This window comes from Simochromis diagramma, unplaced genomic scaffold (assembly GCF_900408965.1).
Source record: "Simochromis diagramma unplaced genomic scaffold, fSimDia1.1 OVJJ01000293.1, whole genome shotgun sequence".
NCBI lineage: Eukaryota > Metazoa > Chordata > Actinopteri > Cichliformes > Cichlidae > Simochromis > Simochromis diagramma.
Genome location: NW_024386801.1, coordinates 214,277 through 234,721, shown reverse-complemented (window position 1 = coordinate 234,721; position 20,445 = coordinate 214,277). Strand labels below are relative to the sequence as shown.

The window sequence follows — 20,445 nt, the reverse complement described above, 5'->3', positions numbered from 1 at the left end:
CACCATTTCCTGGAGCAACGACTCCCTCTTGTGGCCAAAAGTATGAATAAAACTGCTGAACTTGAACTTTCAGACACAGCATGGAAACACACACAGCAGCAAAGACGACTCGTGTTGCTTTTTATTTGAGTTTTATTGTGAAACCTTTAATGTACTCTACACTGGAGTGCACAGGCCTTATCGAACATGCCCTGCATGCATCATCATCATCATCATCAAAAAAAAAAAAAAAAAAATCTACTGCTGCTCTAACAAAACATCTGAATGCACACAAAATGTGCAAAACTACAAATGATAATGTAAAAAAGTAAGAAAACATTTCCCCGTACTATTTATATAGTTCTTTAAAAAAACGCCGCCGCAGTATCCACAGGAGGGAAAACAAGTCACAACGAAACTCGATGCAAAGGTTAACAAGTTTAAAATGCTGATCGATGAGCCGGGAAAGACAATAAGACGAGATCCCGTCCTGCAGATGCTTCTGTGGATTCATTATCTTGTATATGCTTGAGCTGACTTTCCAGAAGAGTGGAGGAGAAAATGAACACACCGGGGAAAATACATGAGTGAAAGAAACAAAAGCGAGCAGAGAAAAAGCAGACAGTCATCTGTAGCCGTGAAAACAGCGCAGCAGAAACAAGAGCTGAAAAGGAGAAGCGGACTCGAGTGGCCCAATGTAGGTCAGGAGGCACAACGCCAGCATTGCTCCTCCTCTAAATCCTTCTAACCTCCCTCTCTCCTTCCTTCCTTCCCTCGCTCGCTCGTCCTTTTATGCAGAAACCTGAGGAAACACTGACAGAGCCCTCCCTCTCCTTCGTTTTCCTCCTCTCCTCATCTCCTTCCCTCTCATTTCCCTTCTACTCTTTACTCACCGCCATCATTTTTTATAACTCCCCCTCCTGCATTTTTCCCGACTCCCCCGCCTCCCCTCATGCCTGGCGGCCCTAAATCTGCAACATGTGGCCTTAATGGAAACCAGACCCTCACCCATTCTTCAGGCCTCTCCCTCGTAGACATAATTAGCTTTAACTCTGTTTAGCATTTAAAAAAAAAAAAAAAAAGCAATAGAGACATAAAAAGAGGACAGTTGCTTTTTCACTCTCCACAGGCTGACACTGCAGATTTTATAAAAGACCTCGATAATTCTCGATAGCGCTCATAAAAAGGCGAATAAATCCTAACGCCGGCACCGGCCGTATATCAGCACGTCTCCGCTGGGATCGTGTTTGTAGCGCTGCAGTCTGCAAGAGGCTGCGGCAGGAGGAGGGGAGGCTGGAGCCTAAGTGTCTGTGCACGAAAAGAAAAGAAAAGCTACGTGCTGCGGGTGGATGAGCGAACATGCGTGCACAAATCAGTGCAGATACAAGCTGTTTTTGAGCTAATGTGTGTCATGTGTGCAGGAAAGGTCAGACATAATGGGCTCAGTGGGAAGCGGGCAAGTCATGGACACACAGCTGTCCAACATTCCTGCGCTGTTGGAGGACGAGCTCGGCCTGCAGAGACGGCAAAGTGCAAACGATCTGTTCTAAGCAGAAGAAACACTGTTGAAGCATCTTCATTAAAAAGCTTCTTCCTATTAATGCAAGCAAACGTGTTTATGTGACGGTGCTTCTAATATATGTGCTCGAAAGACTGTCTGCATTTACACTACAAATAAATCCCCAAACGTCCTCAGTCCAGTTGGAATTGATGCAATCACACATTCCTGGTGAAGTGTCATTTTAAAGAAAGGGTTTTTTTTTTTGGGGGGGGGGGGGGGGACCTTTTCAGACTTTTGGAAGGCACAGAGAGAGGCACAGTAGAAAAACCTGTGGCCGAGCTAAAGCTCCACAGGCGCTGAATTCACAATTTTTTTATCACGTCACACGAGCAGTGAAAGTTCTCCCAATGACTAACGGGCCCATCGTCAGCTTTTTCAAAGCTTCTTTTCCTCTAACGCCAAAAGTAAAAACTGGACGGCTGCACCAGATGAACGACGGACACCTGAACTCTCTCTTCGACTCGAGCGTCACACCCAGTCCTGCAGCGAGCGCTTGCAGTGCACCAAGGCCCTCGGTGTCTCTTTGTTCTGAAGAGTCCTGAGGATGGCATAGATTAGGACGAGGATGCACAGGATGAGCACCAGGGGAACGACCACCATAATCAGGGTCATGACCTTTGATTCATTGTCAGCCACAGCCACGACCACGTTCACGTCTTTGTCCTCCTCTTCCTCTGTGCCGTCAGGCTTAGCGGTCTCCTCTCGCTCCGAGTTTGCGTCTCTGTCTGGCTCTTTGTGCTCGTCTTTGCCTCGGTCTGAAGGCTCGACCGGTTTGTCTTCCGGCTCGGCGTCTGCGTCGGGCTTCGGGTCGGGGACCCCCACGCAACCCATGAAGTCCTTCAGGATGGAGCGGGGATAGCCTTTGTCTGCTTCGGATCTGCGATTGTCAAATCTCCAGTAGTTGGTGCCTTTGTAGAAATAGGTGTAAGCTGCACGAGGAGAAGAAAGGAGACATTTTTATTATTAGTCAAATCATCAAAAACATGAACTTGTGGTTTTCCAGGGTTACGTGCTGACCTCGCCGTGTTCAACAGCGAACCTGCAGAGGCGACCCGTGCAGATTAATCCTGTAACTGTATTTTGTAACTTGGTGCTATGGAAGAGTATTTCCCCTCCATGATTTTGCATTATTGTCACAATGTTTCAGATCATCAAACAAATTCTAACAACAGAAACTTTTTCAGAAGGTGGACTAATGAATAAAATCATTTAAAAACAGTCTTTTCTATTTACTCGGGTTACTTTTCTCTAATATTGTAAACTTGTTTGATGATCAGAAACGTACGAGTGCGACAAACATGCAAAAGAAAGAATCGCTGCACATTCAAAAGGTCGTGCGCGAAGACTCAGGAAAGATTTCTTTGCACACAGTGCGCCGCTTTGGTGACGGCCGGGCCTGACTATATTAGTCAAGTCTGCCAAATTATTGGATAAAATGAAACCAAAATGCAATGAATCCTTTGAAATCTGTTGCCTTCGTGCACTTATTGACAACATGCTGCATGAATAAGCAGATTCTTCTCTGTGCTGCACAGGCTGCCTGCACAGCGTCTGGGTGGAGATGTGATCCGACTCTTACCGAGTGCATTCAGAGCTGCTCGGACACAAATCTCATTTCCAAAAGGAAGGACGGGCCAACCCACAGACCAGCGCTCTCCTTCCTCTCTCTGCTTTGTTGCTTCACTGCTTCCTCCAACCTTTCCTTCTTTTGCTCCCTCCACCTCCACCCTGCTGCTCTGTCAGGCTGTTCTCTTGCTTCCAACAGTGAAGGCGAAGCTTTTGATGTTTGTTGTGATTCTCATAAACCGAAGCTGTTGGATGTTCCCACTGCTAAAATAAAACCCGGGCAAATTGCTCAATTTAAACTCCTGACTTACCCCCATCATCGCTGAGGAAGGCTCCTTTAGGGGAGGGAGGGATCCTGCCCCATCTGCTAATTGGTTTGGGGAAGTCGCGGTCTGTGGTCCGTGTCTCCTCGTTGTATCGCCAGTACCTGCGAGACAATAAGACGTATTAAGATGTCTACGCGGCGTTAAAACCTCCGCGCTCCGTGTATCCGAATCATACCTGTCTCCAGAGAAGAAGTACGTGTGCCCGTTGGGCTCCCACCAGATCGCTGTGTCGATCCCGTGTGGAGGAACGCCTTTTCCATAGTGATATAAGGGCTGTGGGTACCCTGGCATCACGTCAGCCTCCCTGAACACCCAGAATCTGTCACCTGTAGGCACAGATGGAGACGACGCTTTGTCCAAAGAAACAAAAGCACACCGAGTCGAGCTTTCCCGCACAGCTCGTGTTTCTGACACGGCCAACAGAGGGAAAAATAAGGCAAAGGTAAATGTGAGGAGAAGAAAGGAAGATGAAAAGAAGCTCATGGTCAGCACACATGGTGTACATCAGCAGGTTTACTCACTCCAGAAGAAAAGCAGAAAAGACAGGCGAGGTTGAAATGGCATGCATACACACATTTTCCAAGACTTCCATATGTGAGGGTTGACTCCTCTCCTAAGCCTAATCTTTGGACACACTTTCAGCCACTTTCCGCTTCTACTGCCAGGCTGCTGCGCTGCGCTCCAGTCCAATAAAATGCACTGAAGTGTCCGAGCCTGATCAGAAATCCTGAAAACGCACAGCAAAGCACCACAGCTGCTCACATCTGGAGCAGCGCAGTCAGAGAGGCTGATGTAAGCCCCTCCACCTCTTTCATGAGGCCGTCCGGGGCTCAGCTGGAGCGGAGCGGAGCCAATAACAGCTGCCACGCTGCACAGGCCTGTTCAAAACACCCAGTGAACTCATAAACACACATTCATAAATGCAAACTCGGTGCTCTCGTTCAGTTTGCAGCAATCGTGTCGTAATGTTTTAAACATTTTTGACTCAAATCCGTGTGATTCAGAACCTTGTAAATCAAGTTGTGCAGGAGACGAATGCAGAGTTTGCATCGAACAGTTCATGTTAGGCTGCTCCTCAGAGAGGACGCGAAATGAGGAACTAAAGCATCGAGCAGGGAGCTAAACTAGAATAACGTCGAGGCGTAACGCACTCGCTGCTCAGCATGTGGGCGACACTTTGTGGAAGTGGCTGGTTTTATTTGGAATAAGCAGCTGTGACGTACCTTTAAAAAAGACAAATTTGCCGTCGTGACGTTCGTACGCTGCGTCAATGTCGGTGGGGAGACCGTTCCAGAATACAGATATCGGCATGGGGTAATTATCGAGGACGCGGTTCCTCCGAACCCGCCAGAACCAACGACCCTGCAAAAGCAAAACAACGATGCACGTCTTAGTTACTTTCCCTCGCATGACTCGAACGTTGCAGCTGTGAGCAAAGCCCTGTTTGTTTACCTTGAAGACAAACATCTCCCCCCTCAGCATGGTCACTGTATCAAAGTCTCCATCGCAGATGTCAGGGGGCTGGTTGTCTGGCAGCTTGGGAGGCCGAGGAGGAGGAGGAGGAGGGATGTCTTTCCGTGGAGTGACGGGTTCTGGCACAGGCGGGGATTGGGTGGTGGTGGAGGTAGGGAGGATGGGAGGCGAGGTGGGACCGCGGCTCGGTTCGGGTTGGGCCGGAGGATCCGGGTCGGCGTCCGTCGGGACGCGTGGGGCATCGGCTGGAGAATAAGTGGTGGGCTCTTCTTCTGGGACAGAAGGGGAGGTGGGGGAGTCGACGCTGGGTTCATCGTCAGGGGCGAGCGGAGAAGTAGGCGAAGCATCTGTGATGAGGGGAGGACCTTGGGGGGGAGAAAAGAGGCAACAGGAAAGGCTCCAGTCTGTCTGTGTGGCATTAGACATTAATACTTTCTTTTATTCGCTTCCTTTCGACTAAACACTCTGCAGCAGAGCGAACGCAGTCTTCCATTTTGTGACCGACTGTCACTCTGCTGCTGCTCATTGGAAAAATCTGCTGGTTGCTAAGAGAGGAAAACACACAGATAAAGTCAGTTATGCAATAGGTATCAGCTGATGGGCTCCAAGATGCGTCGGTTACACTGGACCAAAGGCTTTGCTCGGAACACATCGAGGCCAGTATGTGAAGAAATCCACCGTCTGCAGCAAAACAACAAAAGCTCAGTGCTGCCAAATGAGAACTGAGGCCATCGCAGCACAAAGATACTGTCACTAGTTTTCTTCTTTTAAATTCAGCTGTGTTTCAGTGGAATAAAAACTTCACATTTACAAAGACCCTAGTCGGCCGCTATCCTCACAGGAAAACAGGACTCGCACCAGCGGGCGTGTCTGCGTCTCTGCACAAAGAAAGGGAAAAGCTCCAGGACGAGGCTGACTGCCCGCCGATGTTACAACATTTTTGGCTCCAAAGCAAAATACATCCCAAACCCAAAGATGTCAGCGAGTCTTCTCAGCAGCATTCACTCGTAGCCAATCAGGAGGAAGCTGTGAGCAAACGCCATAATGAGCAGCATTTGGATTTATTCGGGTCGTGTGTCTGACCACACGGGAAACATTCGCTCTTGCTTTAAGCTCAGTTTTGTATCAACCATCTCCAGCTCAGAGCGCTAAAAGCTCCGAGCTGTTACTCAGAGGCGGATTTATATAAAACAGCTGATGTGAGAGAATCAAACGTCACGGGATGTAAAATCAAAACAAGCGTGAAACCTGCGGAAAATCCTCGTTTTTATCTAAAGCGAAAGAAATGCAAAGTTCATAAATCATCAAGTGCGAACAATTCACGTCTGTGGTTTTAATGCAGCGCGATACGCCGACAAACGGCGTCTGTTAATCAACAACGCCATCTATTCAGGAGGAAGAAGATGGGCTCATCATAATGGAATGCATGACATTCTGCATCTGCTGCTTCCTGTATCCTCTGTAAGGATCCAGATGTGACGTGAGTGCGATGACTGACCTTTGGCTCGCTAACAGCGCAGCGATCAAAGCTCAGCATGGAAACAGAAGATGATGAAACCCCTCTGAGGATGGTGAGCCCGACAACACGGACAATCAAGAATAGATGGAAAGGCTTTCGCCGCAGGGGTAGGGCAGATTTGAAATGTTAATCGTGAAAGACAAAATAAAGTTTGGGGCATTTGCTTTTAGATTCAATAGTGTTTTTCAATAAATACTGCTAATATGCATTTAAGTAGCCCCAAACACTGCACTGGACCGCTGTGCAAGGATTCACCATGAGGATAATCAGCATCATTTCTAGTAATATCCATAATTTCCAGAGCACTGTGGGGTTTCACATCTCTTCTGCATACAGAGATTTAGAAGCTCTGCAGCCCAAAGAAAAGAACATCTCATGCTGGTAGAAATAACTCTTTGTATCACCAAAGACATCCATAGAGCGCGTTCTTCTCACCATATATGTGCTGTATGCCTCTGATGTCATCCTCATGGAGCGTGAAGTTCAGTGTGTGGACCCACTGGTAGACAGGAGCCATTGTGGCTCTGGGGTTATCCGAATGCTGCAGACCCAGAGCGTGACCGAGCTCATGAACCGCAACCAGGAACAGATCTATACCTGCGAGAGAGACGGGCGTAGCTGTGGGTCATCTGCTGTGAGTGTGCACAACAAGGGAAATGCACATTGCTTTATGGTTGGTGCGCACACAAACGAACACAAAAGGCACTGAGAGATCTCGGCCCAAACATTTATCACTGCGGAGTCAAAGCGAGTCAGGTCACCGAGTACGACCGCATCCTTCCAGGTTGCCTCCCAGCTGATATCGACCAAAACGGCGACAGTTCAGAGATTAAGTTGAATTTCTCACATAAGCAGAAAAAAAAACAAACCCACTGACCTTTCGGGTTTTCGTTGTCCAGTGTCCAAGGCTCATCTGAATCAAAGTGCGTGTCCCCACCTATTCCCGGTCCAGGATAGTAGGCGTGGGCCAGAGACCCACCCTCGCCATCGAACAGTGACATATCACCATGGAAACCGGAGGCAAACAGCAGCAGGATATCGGCGAGCTTCGTCTGGCTGCTGTTGACGCCGTGTCCAGGTGGTAGCTCCTCAAAGGTGAGCGGCGTGACTCGTCTCCAAACACCGAAGGCTTTGCGGATCGCGTCGTACGTCCGTTCCTCTCCCAGGGACGGGGGCATGTTTTGGTCCATTATACTGAAGTCAGAAGTAAAATCGTATCAGAGCTGCGGAGCACTTTGATTTATTGCAGTCGGATTGTTTAATTTGGTCTGGAAACCTGTAGGTGATGTGATCTTTGTCCCAGCGCTGCCCAGTCAGAACGTAGCGCTTCTTCCTGTCAACCAGATCCTCTGGCTTTCTGTCAGGGAGGCCACAACGAGGCCGCCGCATGGCCCTGCACACACGCACACACACACACACACACACACACACACACAGGATTTCTCAGTTCCACATAAAGCTGGATGAGATTAGCTTTCTCATTCTCACCAGACAAACCTAGAAACGTGTACAGTCAGGTCCATAAATATTGGGACATCGACACAAGTCTAACACTTTGGGCTGTATGCACCACCACAATGGATTTCAAATGAAACGAACAAGATGTGCTTTAACTGCAGACTGTCAGCTTTTATTTGAGGGTGTTTACATCCAAATCAGGTGAACTGTGTAGGAATTACAACAGTTTGCATATGTGCCTCCCACTTGTTAAGGGACCAAAAGTAATGGGACAATTGGCTTCTCAGCTGTTCCATGGCCAGGTGTGTGTTATTCCCTCATTATCCCAATTACAATGAGCAGATAAAAGATCCAGAGTTCATTTCAAGTGTGCTGTTTGCATCTGGAGCCTGTTGCTGTCAACTGCCAAGAATGAGAGCCAAAGAGCTGTCACTATCAGTGAAGCAAGCCATCATTAGGCTGAGAAAACAAAGCAAACCCATCAGGCGTGGCCAAAACAACTGTTTGGAACATTCTCACAAAGAAGGAACGCACTGGTGAGCTCAGCAACACCAAAAGACCCAAAACAACTGCGGTGGACGACCGAAGAATCCTTCCCCTGGTGAAGAAAACATCCTTCACAGTTGGCCAGATCAAGAACACTCTCCAGGAGGTGGTGCATGTGTGTCAACAATCAAGAGATGACTCCACCAGTGTGAATACAGAGGGTTCACCACAAGATGTAAACCATTAGTGAGCCCCAAAAACAGGAAGGACAAATTAGAGTTTGCCAAACGACATCTAAAAAAGCCGTCACAGTTCTGGAACAACATCCTGTGGACAGACGAGACCAAGATCTACTTGTACCAGAGTGACGGGAAGAGAAGAGCATGGAGAAGGAAAGGAACTGCTCATGATCCTGAGCATACCTCATCGGTGAAGCATGGCGCTCGAAGTGTCATGGCGTGGGCATGTATGGCTGCCAGTGGAACTGGTTCTCTTGTATTTATTGATGATGTAACTGCTGACAAAAGCAGCACCATGAATTCTGAAGTGTTTCGGGCAATATTATCTGCTCATATTCAGCCAAATGCTTCAGAACTCATTGGACGGCGCTTCACAGTGCAGATGGACAACGACCCAAAGCAAACTGCAAAAGCAACCAAAGAGTCTTTGAAGGGAAAGAAGTGGCCTGTTTTGCAATGGCCAAGTCAATCACCTGACCTGAATCTGACTGAGCATTTCACGTGCTGAAGACAAAACTGAAGGGAAATGCCCCAAGAACAAGCAGGAACTGAAGACTGTTGCAGTAGAGGCCTGCAGAGCATCAGCAGGGATGAAACCCGGCGTCTGGTGATGTCTGTGTTCCAGACTTCAGGCTGTGATTGACTGCAAAGGATTTGCAACCAAGTATTAAGAAGTGGTTCTTATTCTGTCCCATTACCCTGCCCTGGTCACCTGCTTTGGATGTAAACACCCTCAAATAAAAGCTGACAGTCTGCAGTTAAAGCACATCTTGTTCGTTTCATTTGAAATCCATTGTGCTGGTGTATAGAGCCAAAAATGTTAGACTTGTGTCGATGTCCCAATATTTATGGGCCTGACTGTATATCGATGCAGCTCTTGGGAACTTTTGGAAACATTCCCCAGCCGGCTGCTGTAACCTGGACTTTTCAGCAAAGTGTGGGCGGTGTTGTGGCGGTTTGCACCATTAATTCACAGTGAGAGTTCAAATCCAGTCGGGGGCCCTTTGTGGAGTTTGCATGTTCCCTTTGCATGATAGTGGGTATAAGGGGCTAGGTTTATTGGCAGTCCTAAATTATACCCTCCCCTCTTGCCCTACGATACCCGGGACAGGCTCCAACCCCCTGCCACTGTAAATTGGATAAGTGGAAGAAGATGCAGATGTATCCCTCAGTTTCCAGGCTTTATGAACAGCTAATCTAAGATGCAGGTCTTTGTAGTTTCACTACAAATCTACCACATAGACACAAACTGACAGTCTTTACACTGACAAGAAAACCACAAACAGCGTTTCCAGGCGAGAATTTGCAGTAAAATTATTTTGAAAATCTTTGAAGGAAAAGCCATGCTCGTATTTGGGATTTGTGCCTGGAACTGTCTCACTCTCACACTCTCTCACACACTCTCTCTCACACACACACGTTGAATTTATAATATGCAAATGAATAGAAAAAAAAGTCTATACAATATCCCTGAGCTCTCTTTGTGGTCACTGCTCTCAGCACGACAGATAAAGAGCTTACGCGAGCGTAGCAGAGTCCACCTTCCCGGTCACCTCCAGTCCATACAAGCGCTGCATGTCGCTGATAGCTTTGGACATAATCTGAGCCGACTGCATGGTGGACATCTGCCTGCTGGCTTGAGACAGGTAGCCGAATTTACGGAGCCATGCCTGCGTGGAAGGAAAATAGAAGAGGTCGTCAGATTTCCTTAAGATAGCAGGTCTCTGTGCTTGTGCATCAGGAATGCATGGTGTATACATGAGCGTGACAGCCCCAGCTGTTGGAAGAGCAGCATCTGAGGAGTCGGGAGGAAAGAGAAAGTAGAAACAAACCAGATGGCTTGCATTAATACCAGGACATTCCTGCTCCTTCGCTCCTGCGGTGACAGCCAAGACGGGGAGAGAGGACAGAAACGGGAAAACTGACATTAAATAAATTGCACGTCAGTCCTGCGGGTACACCAGCTAAACCTATAGCTCTGCATGAGTGCCTGAGGTCCCTGCTGAATGAAGCGTCACATGTTGTGAATTATTCTTCTTCGTTTCATGTTTGATGGCACTGAAACTGAGCCACGAAGTCACAGAACAGGCAAAACAGGATGATGGCTCCAGATGGGTGGGGGGAGGGTCCTGATGTTAGGTAACATGTGCCTTATAAGAAGCCTCAGCAGGAGAGCACGAAAAAAACCACATGCAACGCGGCTTCATGCGTGCGCACTGAGACAGAAAATCCTTAGAGGTTCTTTGCGTAGCAGGACAAATCTTAACCAATCAAATGTGTCGTTATGAAGCCGGACGGGCCAAACCTGCCAGAGAGAAACTTTCCTACAGCAGTGTGGTTTAAGTGACAAGTTTGAATAATGTCCCTATTAAACCTTTAAAAGCAGAGCTTAAAAACACATTTAATTAGCCTTCGTGTTGTGTTTGGGGGATAAACTCACTAATAAATAATCACAGGTAACACAACACATCAAAGTCATTTCCAGGTGAGTTTCACTCTGCGGTCTAAAGATGCCGCTTCAGACACATTGTTACCACTCAAAGGAAACACTCTGATCTAATCGTTTCCTTGTTGACGGATGTCGGTCACACCTGCAGAGTTGTTATCTGGAAAGAGGACAAAGGTCAAACGAGCTCCCGCTGTAATCTGTAATTCTGCAGTGAGACTGTTGAAAGCAGGATGAATCATTTCAATGTGCAGCAACAACGATTTAAATAACAACATGGCAGTCTCTCCCCTACGGAGCCTTCAGCGTACCTCGGCGCTGAAGCGTTCTTCCTCTGGGTCATCTGGCACCGCGCTGCACAAGACCAGGGAGAGTAACGACGCGGACGTGATGATCTGAGCCCAGCTTTGTTGGGATGTCATCCTTCCCTCGGACGCAAAGACTTGTTGAATGGCAAATATCAAACCAAGCCGCTTCCTCCGATAAGCAGATGCTTTTACATTTAACTCCTGCGGAAAGTGATCTATCGGGCCATTATTGTTCAGCTGAGAAACTTAAGGCACATTTAAAAGCCCGAGAAAACAAAGCGTTTCTACTCCATTCTTGGTCGATCCGGGACAGCTTCCCTCACGGAGCATCCAAGTGTTTGTTTCCTCATACGGAGCTGATGCAGCAGAAGTCCTTGCCCCTTTCTGACGGTCACAATGGCTGATCGGCAGCTGAGGAGAAATCCTGCTGAAAGTCACAACTTCAAGCGTCCGAGCACCGAAATGAGCGCATGAAAAGTAAAGTACTTGTTGCGCTGTTTCTGGGGTTGCTGCAAAAACCGACCGCAGTAACCCCCAAAAATCAACCCGAGGGAGAAACTTACTTCACTTTCCCCCGCTGCAGAAACCGACTTCTTTACGTTTTAACCGCGCAGCATGCCTGAGCCCATCATCGGACAAAAGAATCCGCCATAAAATATCTGTTACCGACTTCCTGTTAAGACCTCCCCCTCATGGTCTCAACAAACTTGACCCCAACAAAAGGCCACATAAGGTAATGGTCAGTCTGCCATCTGCTGCTGTGAATGGGACGCTGCAGCAGGTCCACGTGACCACAGCCATTTATTTAACTATATAAAAATCTTCATGTAAAACACGCGTCGTGTTATTTCAAGTCCTCAAAATAAAACGATTAAAATTCGCTTTTTCTTTAACAAAATTTCCAGACACTAGAGTGACGCGCAGTGACGTCACAGATATTTGAAGCTACAGGACAGTTTCATCTCATCTCCATACAATTTGCTGCCTTCATTAATCGAGTTACGGAGAAAATTAGACATTGAAATGTGTAATATTGCATTTCTAATGTTAAGCTTTCCTAACAACACTCAGCCTCCAGTTTACAAACTTGCCATAAGCCTGGTTGCTTTTGTTAATGATGAGCCCACAGGTGTCTGGATCTCAGTTTATGCAAATATAACAGAAGTTAATCTCTTTGGGCTCACGAGGCATCATCTTAGATGAAACTTGATTTTTGCTTAAAGGTCACCAGTTCCTTCTGCAGCCATGCTTTCCTCAGCTGACACCCACAGTCTGTGAGAACACTTGTTACGGTCGTCATAATAATAAAACAAAGGAAAAAAAATATGCACATTTTAATGTTTTATTTGTGCTGCCAGCAGCATTGTCATCACTGCTCCTCTATTTTCGCTAGCCTCTTTCTGCCAGCCTTGGCCACAGTGATGAGGATGATGAGGAAGAAGCCGAGAGTCCACACAGCTGCTACGGGCAGCACCACCACCAACAGTACGCCTGAAACAAATGTGAAATTTAAAGAGAATGAAGGGACAGCAGAAACCTGCTGATGCTACAGGAGCAGCAGGCACAGTGTAAAGATTAATATAGAAACAGGAGCTTACTGGACTGAGATCTGTCTGGTACTTCGATCCTGATGGGGCCATAGGTGAGGAGACCCTGAGCGGGGTCGGCACTCACTGCTTCTCTCTTACTGATCGAGTTACAATTCTGAAAAAGAATGATGCTCCTGAGAAAAGTCAAAGATGATGAGACGGTAAAAACGATGCACTTCATCTTGTCCACACACTCCTAAATCGCCCTCAATAATAATAGCAGCAGCTCACGGGAATGCAGGACTCGTGGTCGTCCAGGTCACACAGCTGTACGGTGCAGTGCAGGTAGAGGTCGTGGGGATCTGCTGAGAAGCGAAACATGTCGAAGCTGTAGCGGACGGTGGACTTCTGCCCATTACGTCCAGACTGTCCCTCGGTTATATTAAGGAAGGAAACCGTTTGGTCCTTCACACACCTGGATGAGAGAAGTCACTGGATGTCAGGAGTTCATCGTTCACGTGCCAAAAAACAACAAAGAGAAGTTCTGACCCATTCTGAAGCAGGAAGTGAACAGATCCCTCTGTAGAGTTCGGCTGGGGATACTGTGTGGCCCAGCACTCGTTTACTCGGAGCAGAAATAAATCTGCAGGCTCCATCATTGTAACCTCGACATATACCTGTGCAAAACAAAACAAGTCACTTTTTATTAATATTTGGTTCTTCAGAAGGCACTTAAACCAAGACGATTTTCTAAGAATAAATGTCAAAACTCCCAATCTTCTGATTTGATTCTTTGATGGCAGAGAAAGGATTGACCTGCTAATCCCAGCTGAGGTCATCTCTAATGGGAGAGCGTGCTTACAAAGGCAACAAAGTCAAAGCCACCATCAGTGTGTAGAACATTAGCTGGGACTAATTTCACCCCGAGCATAAACTCTGCTAAACATTTCGTCCCTTTAAACCTCATTTTCAGCATTTAGCCTGAACGGTCAAACGCGTGGTTCTCCAACTCAGTGCTGGGAACCAGTTGTGGACAGCAGAGCAACACAGGTGAGGTGTGGAGGACCAGAAATATGGTTTTCGTCCAAAAGCCTTGAGCAACCCCTCATTTCTTGATATTTTGTTAGGAAAATAGGACAGATTTATTGAAACGTGCAAACATGAATGCAAACATTTGAGGCAAAGAGAGTTTCTACATCGTCAACCAACCTTCAAGGACATTCAGAGCTGCTCTTTGGATGTTGGCTGCCTTTTGTTCCATTGCTTCAGTAACGTTAAGATCTGGAGGCCAATCACCAACTAACCATGTATACTGTCACTGCATTTGCAGTCCTTGGATTCATGTTGAAAAATGGAGCTGCTGCCAATCACAAGCTTTGCAGATGATAATGTAAATCTGATGGTACTTTTCATATCGTTAACGACTTTGACAAGATCATCAATACTACTGAAACCCAAACCATAACAGCCTCCGTGCTTCACAGATGACTTTAGACATCCTGGTGTGCTGCTCTGACCTCGTCTGTAGATACTGATGATATTTGGATGCATCGCTCCGTGACGCCTGTTGCTACCGTTCGTGTACCCTGGCACACCTCAGGTTTTCCCTCCCTTGTAAATGCCTTCATGACAGCCGCTCTACCACTGAGACCACAGAGGTAAACTGTTCATTAATTACTCAGCTGAAGAACCAGATGCTTCTCTCAGGTCTTCACTGGATTCCCCCATTTTTTAAGGACATGACTTTCATGTATTGTTCATCTGCTGCAGATATTCGTCTTTTACCAGGGCGTTGGCGTTGTGTGTTCAGGTGAGATGGAAGGAGACGTGGGTGCCCAGAAACCTGAAGGTGGAGACAGATTCCACCACTTGTAATGGGACCAGTCTGTGCCTCCTGAAGTCCATTATGAGTTCGTTCAGCTTCAGGTTGTCTTCTAAACACCAGCGGGACAGGTTCTCTACCTGCGCCCTGTACGCCGTCTCATCTGCATCAGAGATGAGCCCAGCCACGGCCATGTCATGGTCAAGCATGCCAATGAAACCCCCGTGATGTTTGCCATTTATTCCCGTTTTCTACCATCTATATTGCATTCTGGCACGGTTGGTGTGGAGCACCCACAGTTCTAGTGTACATGTACAATGACAGTAAAGGGCTATTCTATTGCATTCGAACCAGGGCACATCAGCATTGTAACCTGTGCATAATCAAACTGCTCTTGGGCAGCTTCTGTCCAAGATAACAGATCAGCATTTACAAAACCACCACCCAACAGTCTTGGAAAATGGCACCACCATTGCAGCTGGCATCATGAGTCAGACCGTGGTCAGGAGGGCAACAGTGCTCAGGATCTGTAGTCCTCTGTATCAAACAGACTGATTTTAGCACTAAACCCTTCTACTTGTTGCCATCAGATATGAACAAAACCCTATTAATCAATCTGAGTAATATTTCTACAGCCCTGAGTGCACGTTGACTAGCACTACATGTACCTGCTTAGCTCAGGTGTTGCATAAAGGCAGGCTGCAGCACAGCACAGGCCCCAGGTGAATTTGAAACCTGCTTCAAAGAACCAAAAGTCCATCCTTGTGTCAAAGCATCAGTTTCATCTGTGACTGGTTAAAATCTTAACCCACCTTGTCTCGGAGCTCAATGGTTGGAGAGCTTGTGTAAGGTTTAGTGTAAGTGTGGTCTGTGTACAACATCATCCGTATCTTGGCTTCAAGTTCGTCTACTCGCATCACCGTCTCGCTGCACGTAAACAGAAGAAAGTCAAGAAAGGCGGGTTGTTCGTGGCTCTGAATACTCAACGGACAGAAAATCATTAACTCATTGCAAAGACTTCAGCAGACGGGTTTCAGAAAAAGAAAAAAAAAAAAAAAAAAAAAAAAAAAAAAAAAAAGAAAAGTGAAGTACCATGAATGGAAAAGATGTTTATTTCGCCCCTCACCTGGAGATTGGTGAAACTGGAAAAGGCAGACTGACTCTTCTGATGAATGGATACATGCACGTGAAATCCATCCTGATAACTGGATCTCTAATGATGTTTCCAGTAACCCGAGGGTCTGACCTCACACTCAGGGAAAACCAGATGTGAGTTACATTTTTCTGTAAGGGGACAATAAAAGAAACAAAACATTGAGGTGCTCATCCTTTTCTAGGCTGGCGCAGACATTAAATGAATTGTGCTCGAGCTGCACCTCAAACGGCAGTCCTCCACAGGTCACATATTTGTGTTTGGAAACCCTGAACACGTAGTACGGGACGCCGTCGATATGCTCTCTCTTAGCACCACAAGATTTGTTTGGCAAGTGAAGCGACTCCAGCGGCACGCCGTGATACTCGAAAAACGCTTCCGCTGCTCTGATTGCTACGTGGTCTTTCCCACACATAACCTTGAGATGTGCATCTGTAAGAAGCAAACGGCAGCGAGTCTCTAACATAAACACAACGGCTCAGTTGGTGAATCGCATCCATCTGAGATTCCAGTTTGTTCCTGTAAATGAGAAGTTTGATGCACAAAAGGTTAGCCATGGAGTCCCACAAGGCTCTGTGCTAGGACCAGAGATGGGCTGTAATCTGATTACTTTTTTCAAGTAACTAGTAAAGTAAGGGATTACTATTGCAAAAGCGGTAATTAGATTACCGTTACTTTCCCGTAGGAACGCTGCGTTACTGCGTTACTAAAACTGATTTTTTGCGAGAATGTCTCATGACAGTGACGTAAGCGAGTGCGACGTTAGTGACAACAGCTGTGTGCAGATCAACAATGGATCATATATCGAGTGCAGAGAGAGTATGAGCGTGCAGCGTTTAAAGCGTGGAAGTACTGACCTTACTTTGAGTTTGATTCCATAAAAAGTGACAAAAACATTAGTGTCCGCTGTGCGTGGGAAGAAAACTTCTTTTTACAGCGAAAAAACCCCTAAACTTCCAAACAAGCACCGAGTAGCTACGACGTAATGGGAAACTCACAGAGAAACTCGCGGATTCTTCCACTGACCGCGGCACACCTGCACCAGGGTAAACCTCCGCCTACCCCACTCCTGCTTTACAGGTGAAAATAGAGCAACAGGACCGCTAGTCTTTGACTTTATTTATTTTCTGCTGTGTTTTACTTGCATCTATTTGAAAGACTGAGTGTAAACACAAAAAATATTTTATTTTATGTGCTGGAATGTGCAGAAAATAGGTTTAAATGTTAAACTAATTTCTTCCAGTCAGAGAATGTTGCACATAATTAAATTTTTGCTTGATGCATAAAGTTAAAAGATTAAAACTAATAAAACAAGTTTTAAAAAGAGACCTTTCCATTTGATTACATTTTGTATGATGGATTATGCAGAAAAAGTAGAATTGGGCTGAGAGATCTATCGCTTTATCACCTATTCAGGTTGTGAATAGTGTTTTTAAAAAGTAACTAACTAACTAAGTAATTAATTACTTTTGAAAATAAGTAATCAGTAAAGTAACGGGATTACTTTTGGGGGAAGTAATCAGTAATTAGTTACTGATTACTTTTTTCAAGTAACTTGACCAACACTGGCTAGGACCACTACTGTTCACATTATACAACCTCCCATTAGACAACATTATTAGAAAACACTGCATACACTGAACAAAAATGACATCAGTTGTCTCAAAGGCCTGGATGAACTTCATTTGTATTCCATCGTTTCCATTTTACTTCTCATCGTTTTTAAAACTAGTTTTCATTGCAGTTAGTTTAAATGTCTTCTTACACCAAGCTTTCGTTAACTGTAATAACCTGGACTGTCATTGTTTGCTAGTTACAAATGTGACTATGCCTCAAGTTTCTAGTAGAAAATTAGGAAAAAACTTTTTCCACATCAAACCATAATTTGACTGAAGACTTCTTAGGGGGCAGTACGCAGTACTCTAAAACACCAAGTAAAATGAGCACACCTTCAGAAGATTAGATTAATTAACATCAGGCTTTGCTGAATGAGACGGCAAGAAACGTCACAGATATTGAATTTGCTACATAAGAAAACACGAGCCTGCGATCAGGAGAAGCACCGTTCACAATGCGGTCAGAAAAAGAAGCATCTACACTAGTCGGGAGAAAGCTGTGAGTGGGTTGTTGCATATCAGCATTTTAAAGTAGAAGAACCAGGGAGGGGGAGAGAGATCCAAGTTTGTGGCAGTAACAGATGGAGAAGCAGAAGACAGAAGGGTACTGCAGAGTGAAACGTGGTGGAGGAAATGTTTAAATCTGGGCTCGTTTTGGCCACTCTTAAGTTGTTCGTCCTTCAGAGACACTCCACCCTCTGCTTTGCTTGTTTGTGGATAAGGATTGATACACAGCAGTGGGATAATGAGCCCAAACACCTCAATCTTTGTGAAATTGGACTGTCACGGGCTGCCCTCCAAAAAAACAAAACACTACATATTTATGTTGGAACAAGACGTGGAAGTGGGTATAAGATGACTTGCAGAACAGTGTCAGTGCAGCTAAATGCATGCTATCACAAACCAAACGCATGATTCGAAAACTCATTTTTTCACAATGACAAGCTTTGAAATAATATTCTAAGAGATATTAGCACCGGGATCAATCTGAGAAGCTGATCTTAGACAAGTATACATTTTTGTACTTGTTATGATTTAATCTCCAATTCAAAAGCCCCAAACACAATCAGCCCAACTCAGCATAATTCTGGGGTGCATTCAGTTTCTCTTTGACAAAACTGATGATGAAATGCATTGAAATAAAAGAAAGAAAGGACAGGAGAGCCTACTTCGGTCACACTTGTCAGCATAAAAGCCGAGAGCACATTTGCAGCTCCTCTGGTCTTTAGACAGGACGCATCTTGTGGGGTCGGTGCAATGCTCCACACTGCAGGTTCCTTAGAAAGGACACAGTGAACGAACTTGATAAATCTCCACGCTGAAACACATCTCACATTTTTTTTTAACCTTCTTACCCTCAACCCCGTCCAACGTGAACCCGAGGAAAAGCAGCAGAGCCACGGGAAGCTATTTTGGAGGAAGGATATTTCCGCTTTTACTCTTTTTATCCATCTTTTCTTTTCTTTTTTTACACGAAAGGACAATAAAGCTGTGGATGTTTCACCCGGGCCTACCTTCAAGCCGGTTAAGCTCATTGCAGTAACGATTTGTGGGTATATGCAGGACACGCTGGCGTTATATTTGCAGTCAAACGAGACGTCCTTCTCCGCTCCGTCGTTACTTCACCTGCCGGTCTCCAATCAGGAACACCTGCTGTGTTTTTCCGTGGAGGGTTTTGGAGCTTTAACCCCGCGAATTAATTCGGCTAAATATGTCATGTTTAAAGTATCAAATAAGTTTGAACACTCAGCCCCACCACGTCGATCTCCTGCGTTTTATTGATTAACATAAATAATATTCTGATAATTGATTATATTTACATTTTATAGTTTCACGGTTTCCCTTAAAACAAAGGGAAAGAAAATAAAAAGAGGCAAAACACAAACATCTTTTTTTAGTTCCTTCGTGGATGTGCTGACAAAATTGGTTTTATATATCAAGAGGTTTCCAGCAGAGGGCGCTATTGCCGCCTCAAAATAGTTCCGTGCTTCGTCATCTCCATCACCGTTTACAGCAGTGGTTCCCAAACCTTTTTGCTGGGCCCCCCTTTGTTTTACCAGAAAAATGTTCCCCACGCGCGTGCACACGCACAAACACATCCTCCAACCACACGCGCCCATATTTTGCTCCATTGCGGTTTATTTCACACCTCAAACATTTAGTAAACAATTAAAAAATACAAGTAATCTCCAATAAATCACAGGTAGTAATACAATAAACTACTAACTCTTTTACGCTGCGTCCGCACCATCACGGGTGTTTTTGAACACGCAGCTGTTTCATCCACGTAAACAGCGTTTCGAATCACCGAAAACGGAGATTTTCAAAAACTCCTTTTTTGCGTTTAACGTGTGGACGAGGAATACAGAAAGTGGTCACGCAGCGTCAAAGGTATGTGCCTTTATTCACGTCACGCTGTGGCCACGTTATTGTTTACATGAGATGAATTGCAGAATGGCCGATAGAGACAAAATACTGTTAATCTGACTGTCTGCAGGTTTACACGCAGTTACTGTCCCTCCATTTACAAAGGCAGAGGCGTCACCCTGTGATTATTTTACGTGTACTTGTTTTTTTCCTGTGTAATAATATTCAACATTGCTGTCAATACATTTTTGAAAATGTTGGTGAAGCCAAAGGGCAGATCTGCTTCACCATATTTTCTAGTCTTTGGCTTAGAATGAAGTTGGTTTGGAAACATATTCAGCGACGCTTCATCTCCTGCTTGTTTTGATCCCCCCCGCCGCTAGGGGGCGGGCCCCACACTTTGGGAAGGTCTGGTTTACAGTATGACTAAAAACGCCGCAGTCACTCAGGTGACTTAAAGTTCGGCTCTCCACTAAAGTAAAGACTTTGAGCCAGATGCATCTGGACACTGGAAAATCACTAAAACCACTTTGATTCCATATTTGGACCACTGCGGGTACAGAAGGTTTAGTGTCAGCAGGTCAAAACAGTGGGGCT

General features: G+C 45.8%; 2 protein-coding genes across 4 annotated transcripts; both read right to left on the bottom strand.

Moving 5' to 3' along the window:
* Positions 1 to 1,748: 1,748 nt before the first annotated feature.
* On the bottom strand, positions 1,749 to 11,502 carry mmp15a (matrix metallopeptidase 15a). 2 transcript variants are annotated; one of them, XM_040024949.1, is made up of 10 exons: positions 10,460 to 11,322; positions 10,129 to 10,277; positions 7,701 to 7,817; positions 7,302 to 7,618; positions 6,860 to 7,021; positions 4,885 to 5,270; positions 4,656 to 4,794; positions 3,608 to 3,758; positions 3,418 to 3,533; positions 1,749 to 2,469 (listed from the first exon to the last, which is right to left on the bottom strand). In XM_040024949.1, exons 2-10 carry the CDS (start codon positions 10,230 to 10,232, stop codon positions 2,009 to 2,011), a joined length of 1,953 nt encoding a protein of 650 aa, XP_039880883.1. In that variant the 5' UTR covers positions 10,233 to 10,277; positions 10,460 to 11,322; the 3' UTR covers positions 1,749 to 2,008. The 2 variants fall into 2 exon arrangements, with proteins under 2 accessions (XP_039880883.1, XP_039880882.1); XM_040024948.1 differs by lacking the exon at positions 10,460 to 11,322 and adding an exon at positions 11,365 to 11,502 and having other exon boundaries at positions 1,750 to 2,469.
* A 94-nt stretch (positions 11,503 to 11,596) lies between these two features.
* zpd (zona pellucida glycoprotein d) lies at positions 11,597 to 19,871 on the bottom strand. 2 transcript variants are annotated; one of them, XM_040024950.1, is made up of 10 exons: positions 18,996 to 19,869; positions 18,837 to 18,888; positions 18,651 to 18,758; positions 16,089 to 16,297; positions 15,839 to 15,996; positions 15,525 to 15,639; positions 13,440 to 13,567; positions 13,182 to 13,365; positions 12,960 to 13,065; positions 11,597 to 12,852 (listed from the first exon to the last, which is right to left on the bottom strand). In XM_040024950.1, exons 1-10 carry the CDS (start codon positions 19,014 to 19,016, stop codon positions 12,731 to 12,733), a joined length of 1,203 nt encoding a protein of 400 aa, XP_039880884.1. In that variant the 5' UTR covers positions 19,017 to 19,869; the 3' UTR covers positions 11,597 to 12,730. The 2 variants fall into 2 exon arrangements, with proteins under 2 accessions (XP_039880884.1, XP_039880885.1); XM_040024951.1 differs by lacking the exon at positions 11,597 to 12,852 and having other exon boundaries at positions 12,960 to 13,084; positions 18,996 to 19,871.
* Between the last annotated feature and the right edge of the window lie 574 nt (positions 19,872 to 20,445).

What these genes read in the sequence shown, in the direction of transcription:
- zpd (XM_040024950.1), bottom strand. Translation starts at nt 19,016, where the DNA reads ATGAGCTTAACCGGCTTGAAG. An exon ending in GTGGAGGACTGCCGTTTGAG is followed by an intron (nt 15,997 to 16,088) that starts GTGCAGCTCGAG and finishes GTCCCCTTACAG; the next exon opens with AAAAATGTAACTCACATCTG. An exon ending in CACTTCCTGCTTCAGAATGG is followed by an intron (nt 13,366 to 13,439) that starts GTCAGAACTTCT and finishes TCTCTCATCCAG; the next exon opens with GTGTGTGAAGGACCAAACGG.
- mmp15a (XM_040024948.1), bottom strand. Translation starts at nt 11,475, where the DNA reads ATGACATCCCAACAAAGCTGGGCTCAGATCATCACGTCCGCGTCGTTA. An exon ending in AGGCATACAGCACATATATG is followed by an intron (nt 5,271 to 6,859) that starts GTGAGAAGAACG and finishes CTCCCCCCCAAG; the next exon opens with GTCCTCCCCTCATCACAGAT. An exon ending in GGGAGATGTTTGTCTTCAAG is followed by an intron (nt 4,795 to 4,884) that starts GTAAACAAACAG and finishes TTGCTTTTGCAG; the next exon opens with GGTCGTTGGTTCTGGCGGGT.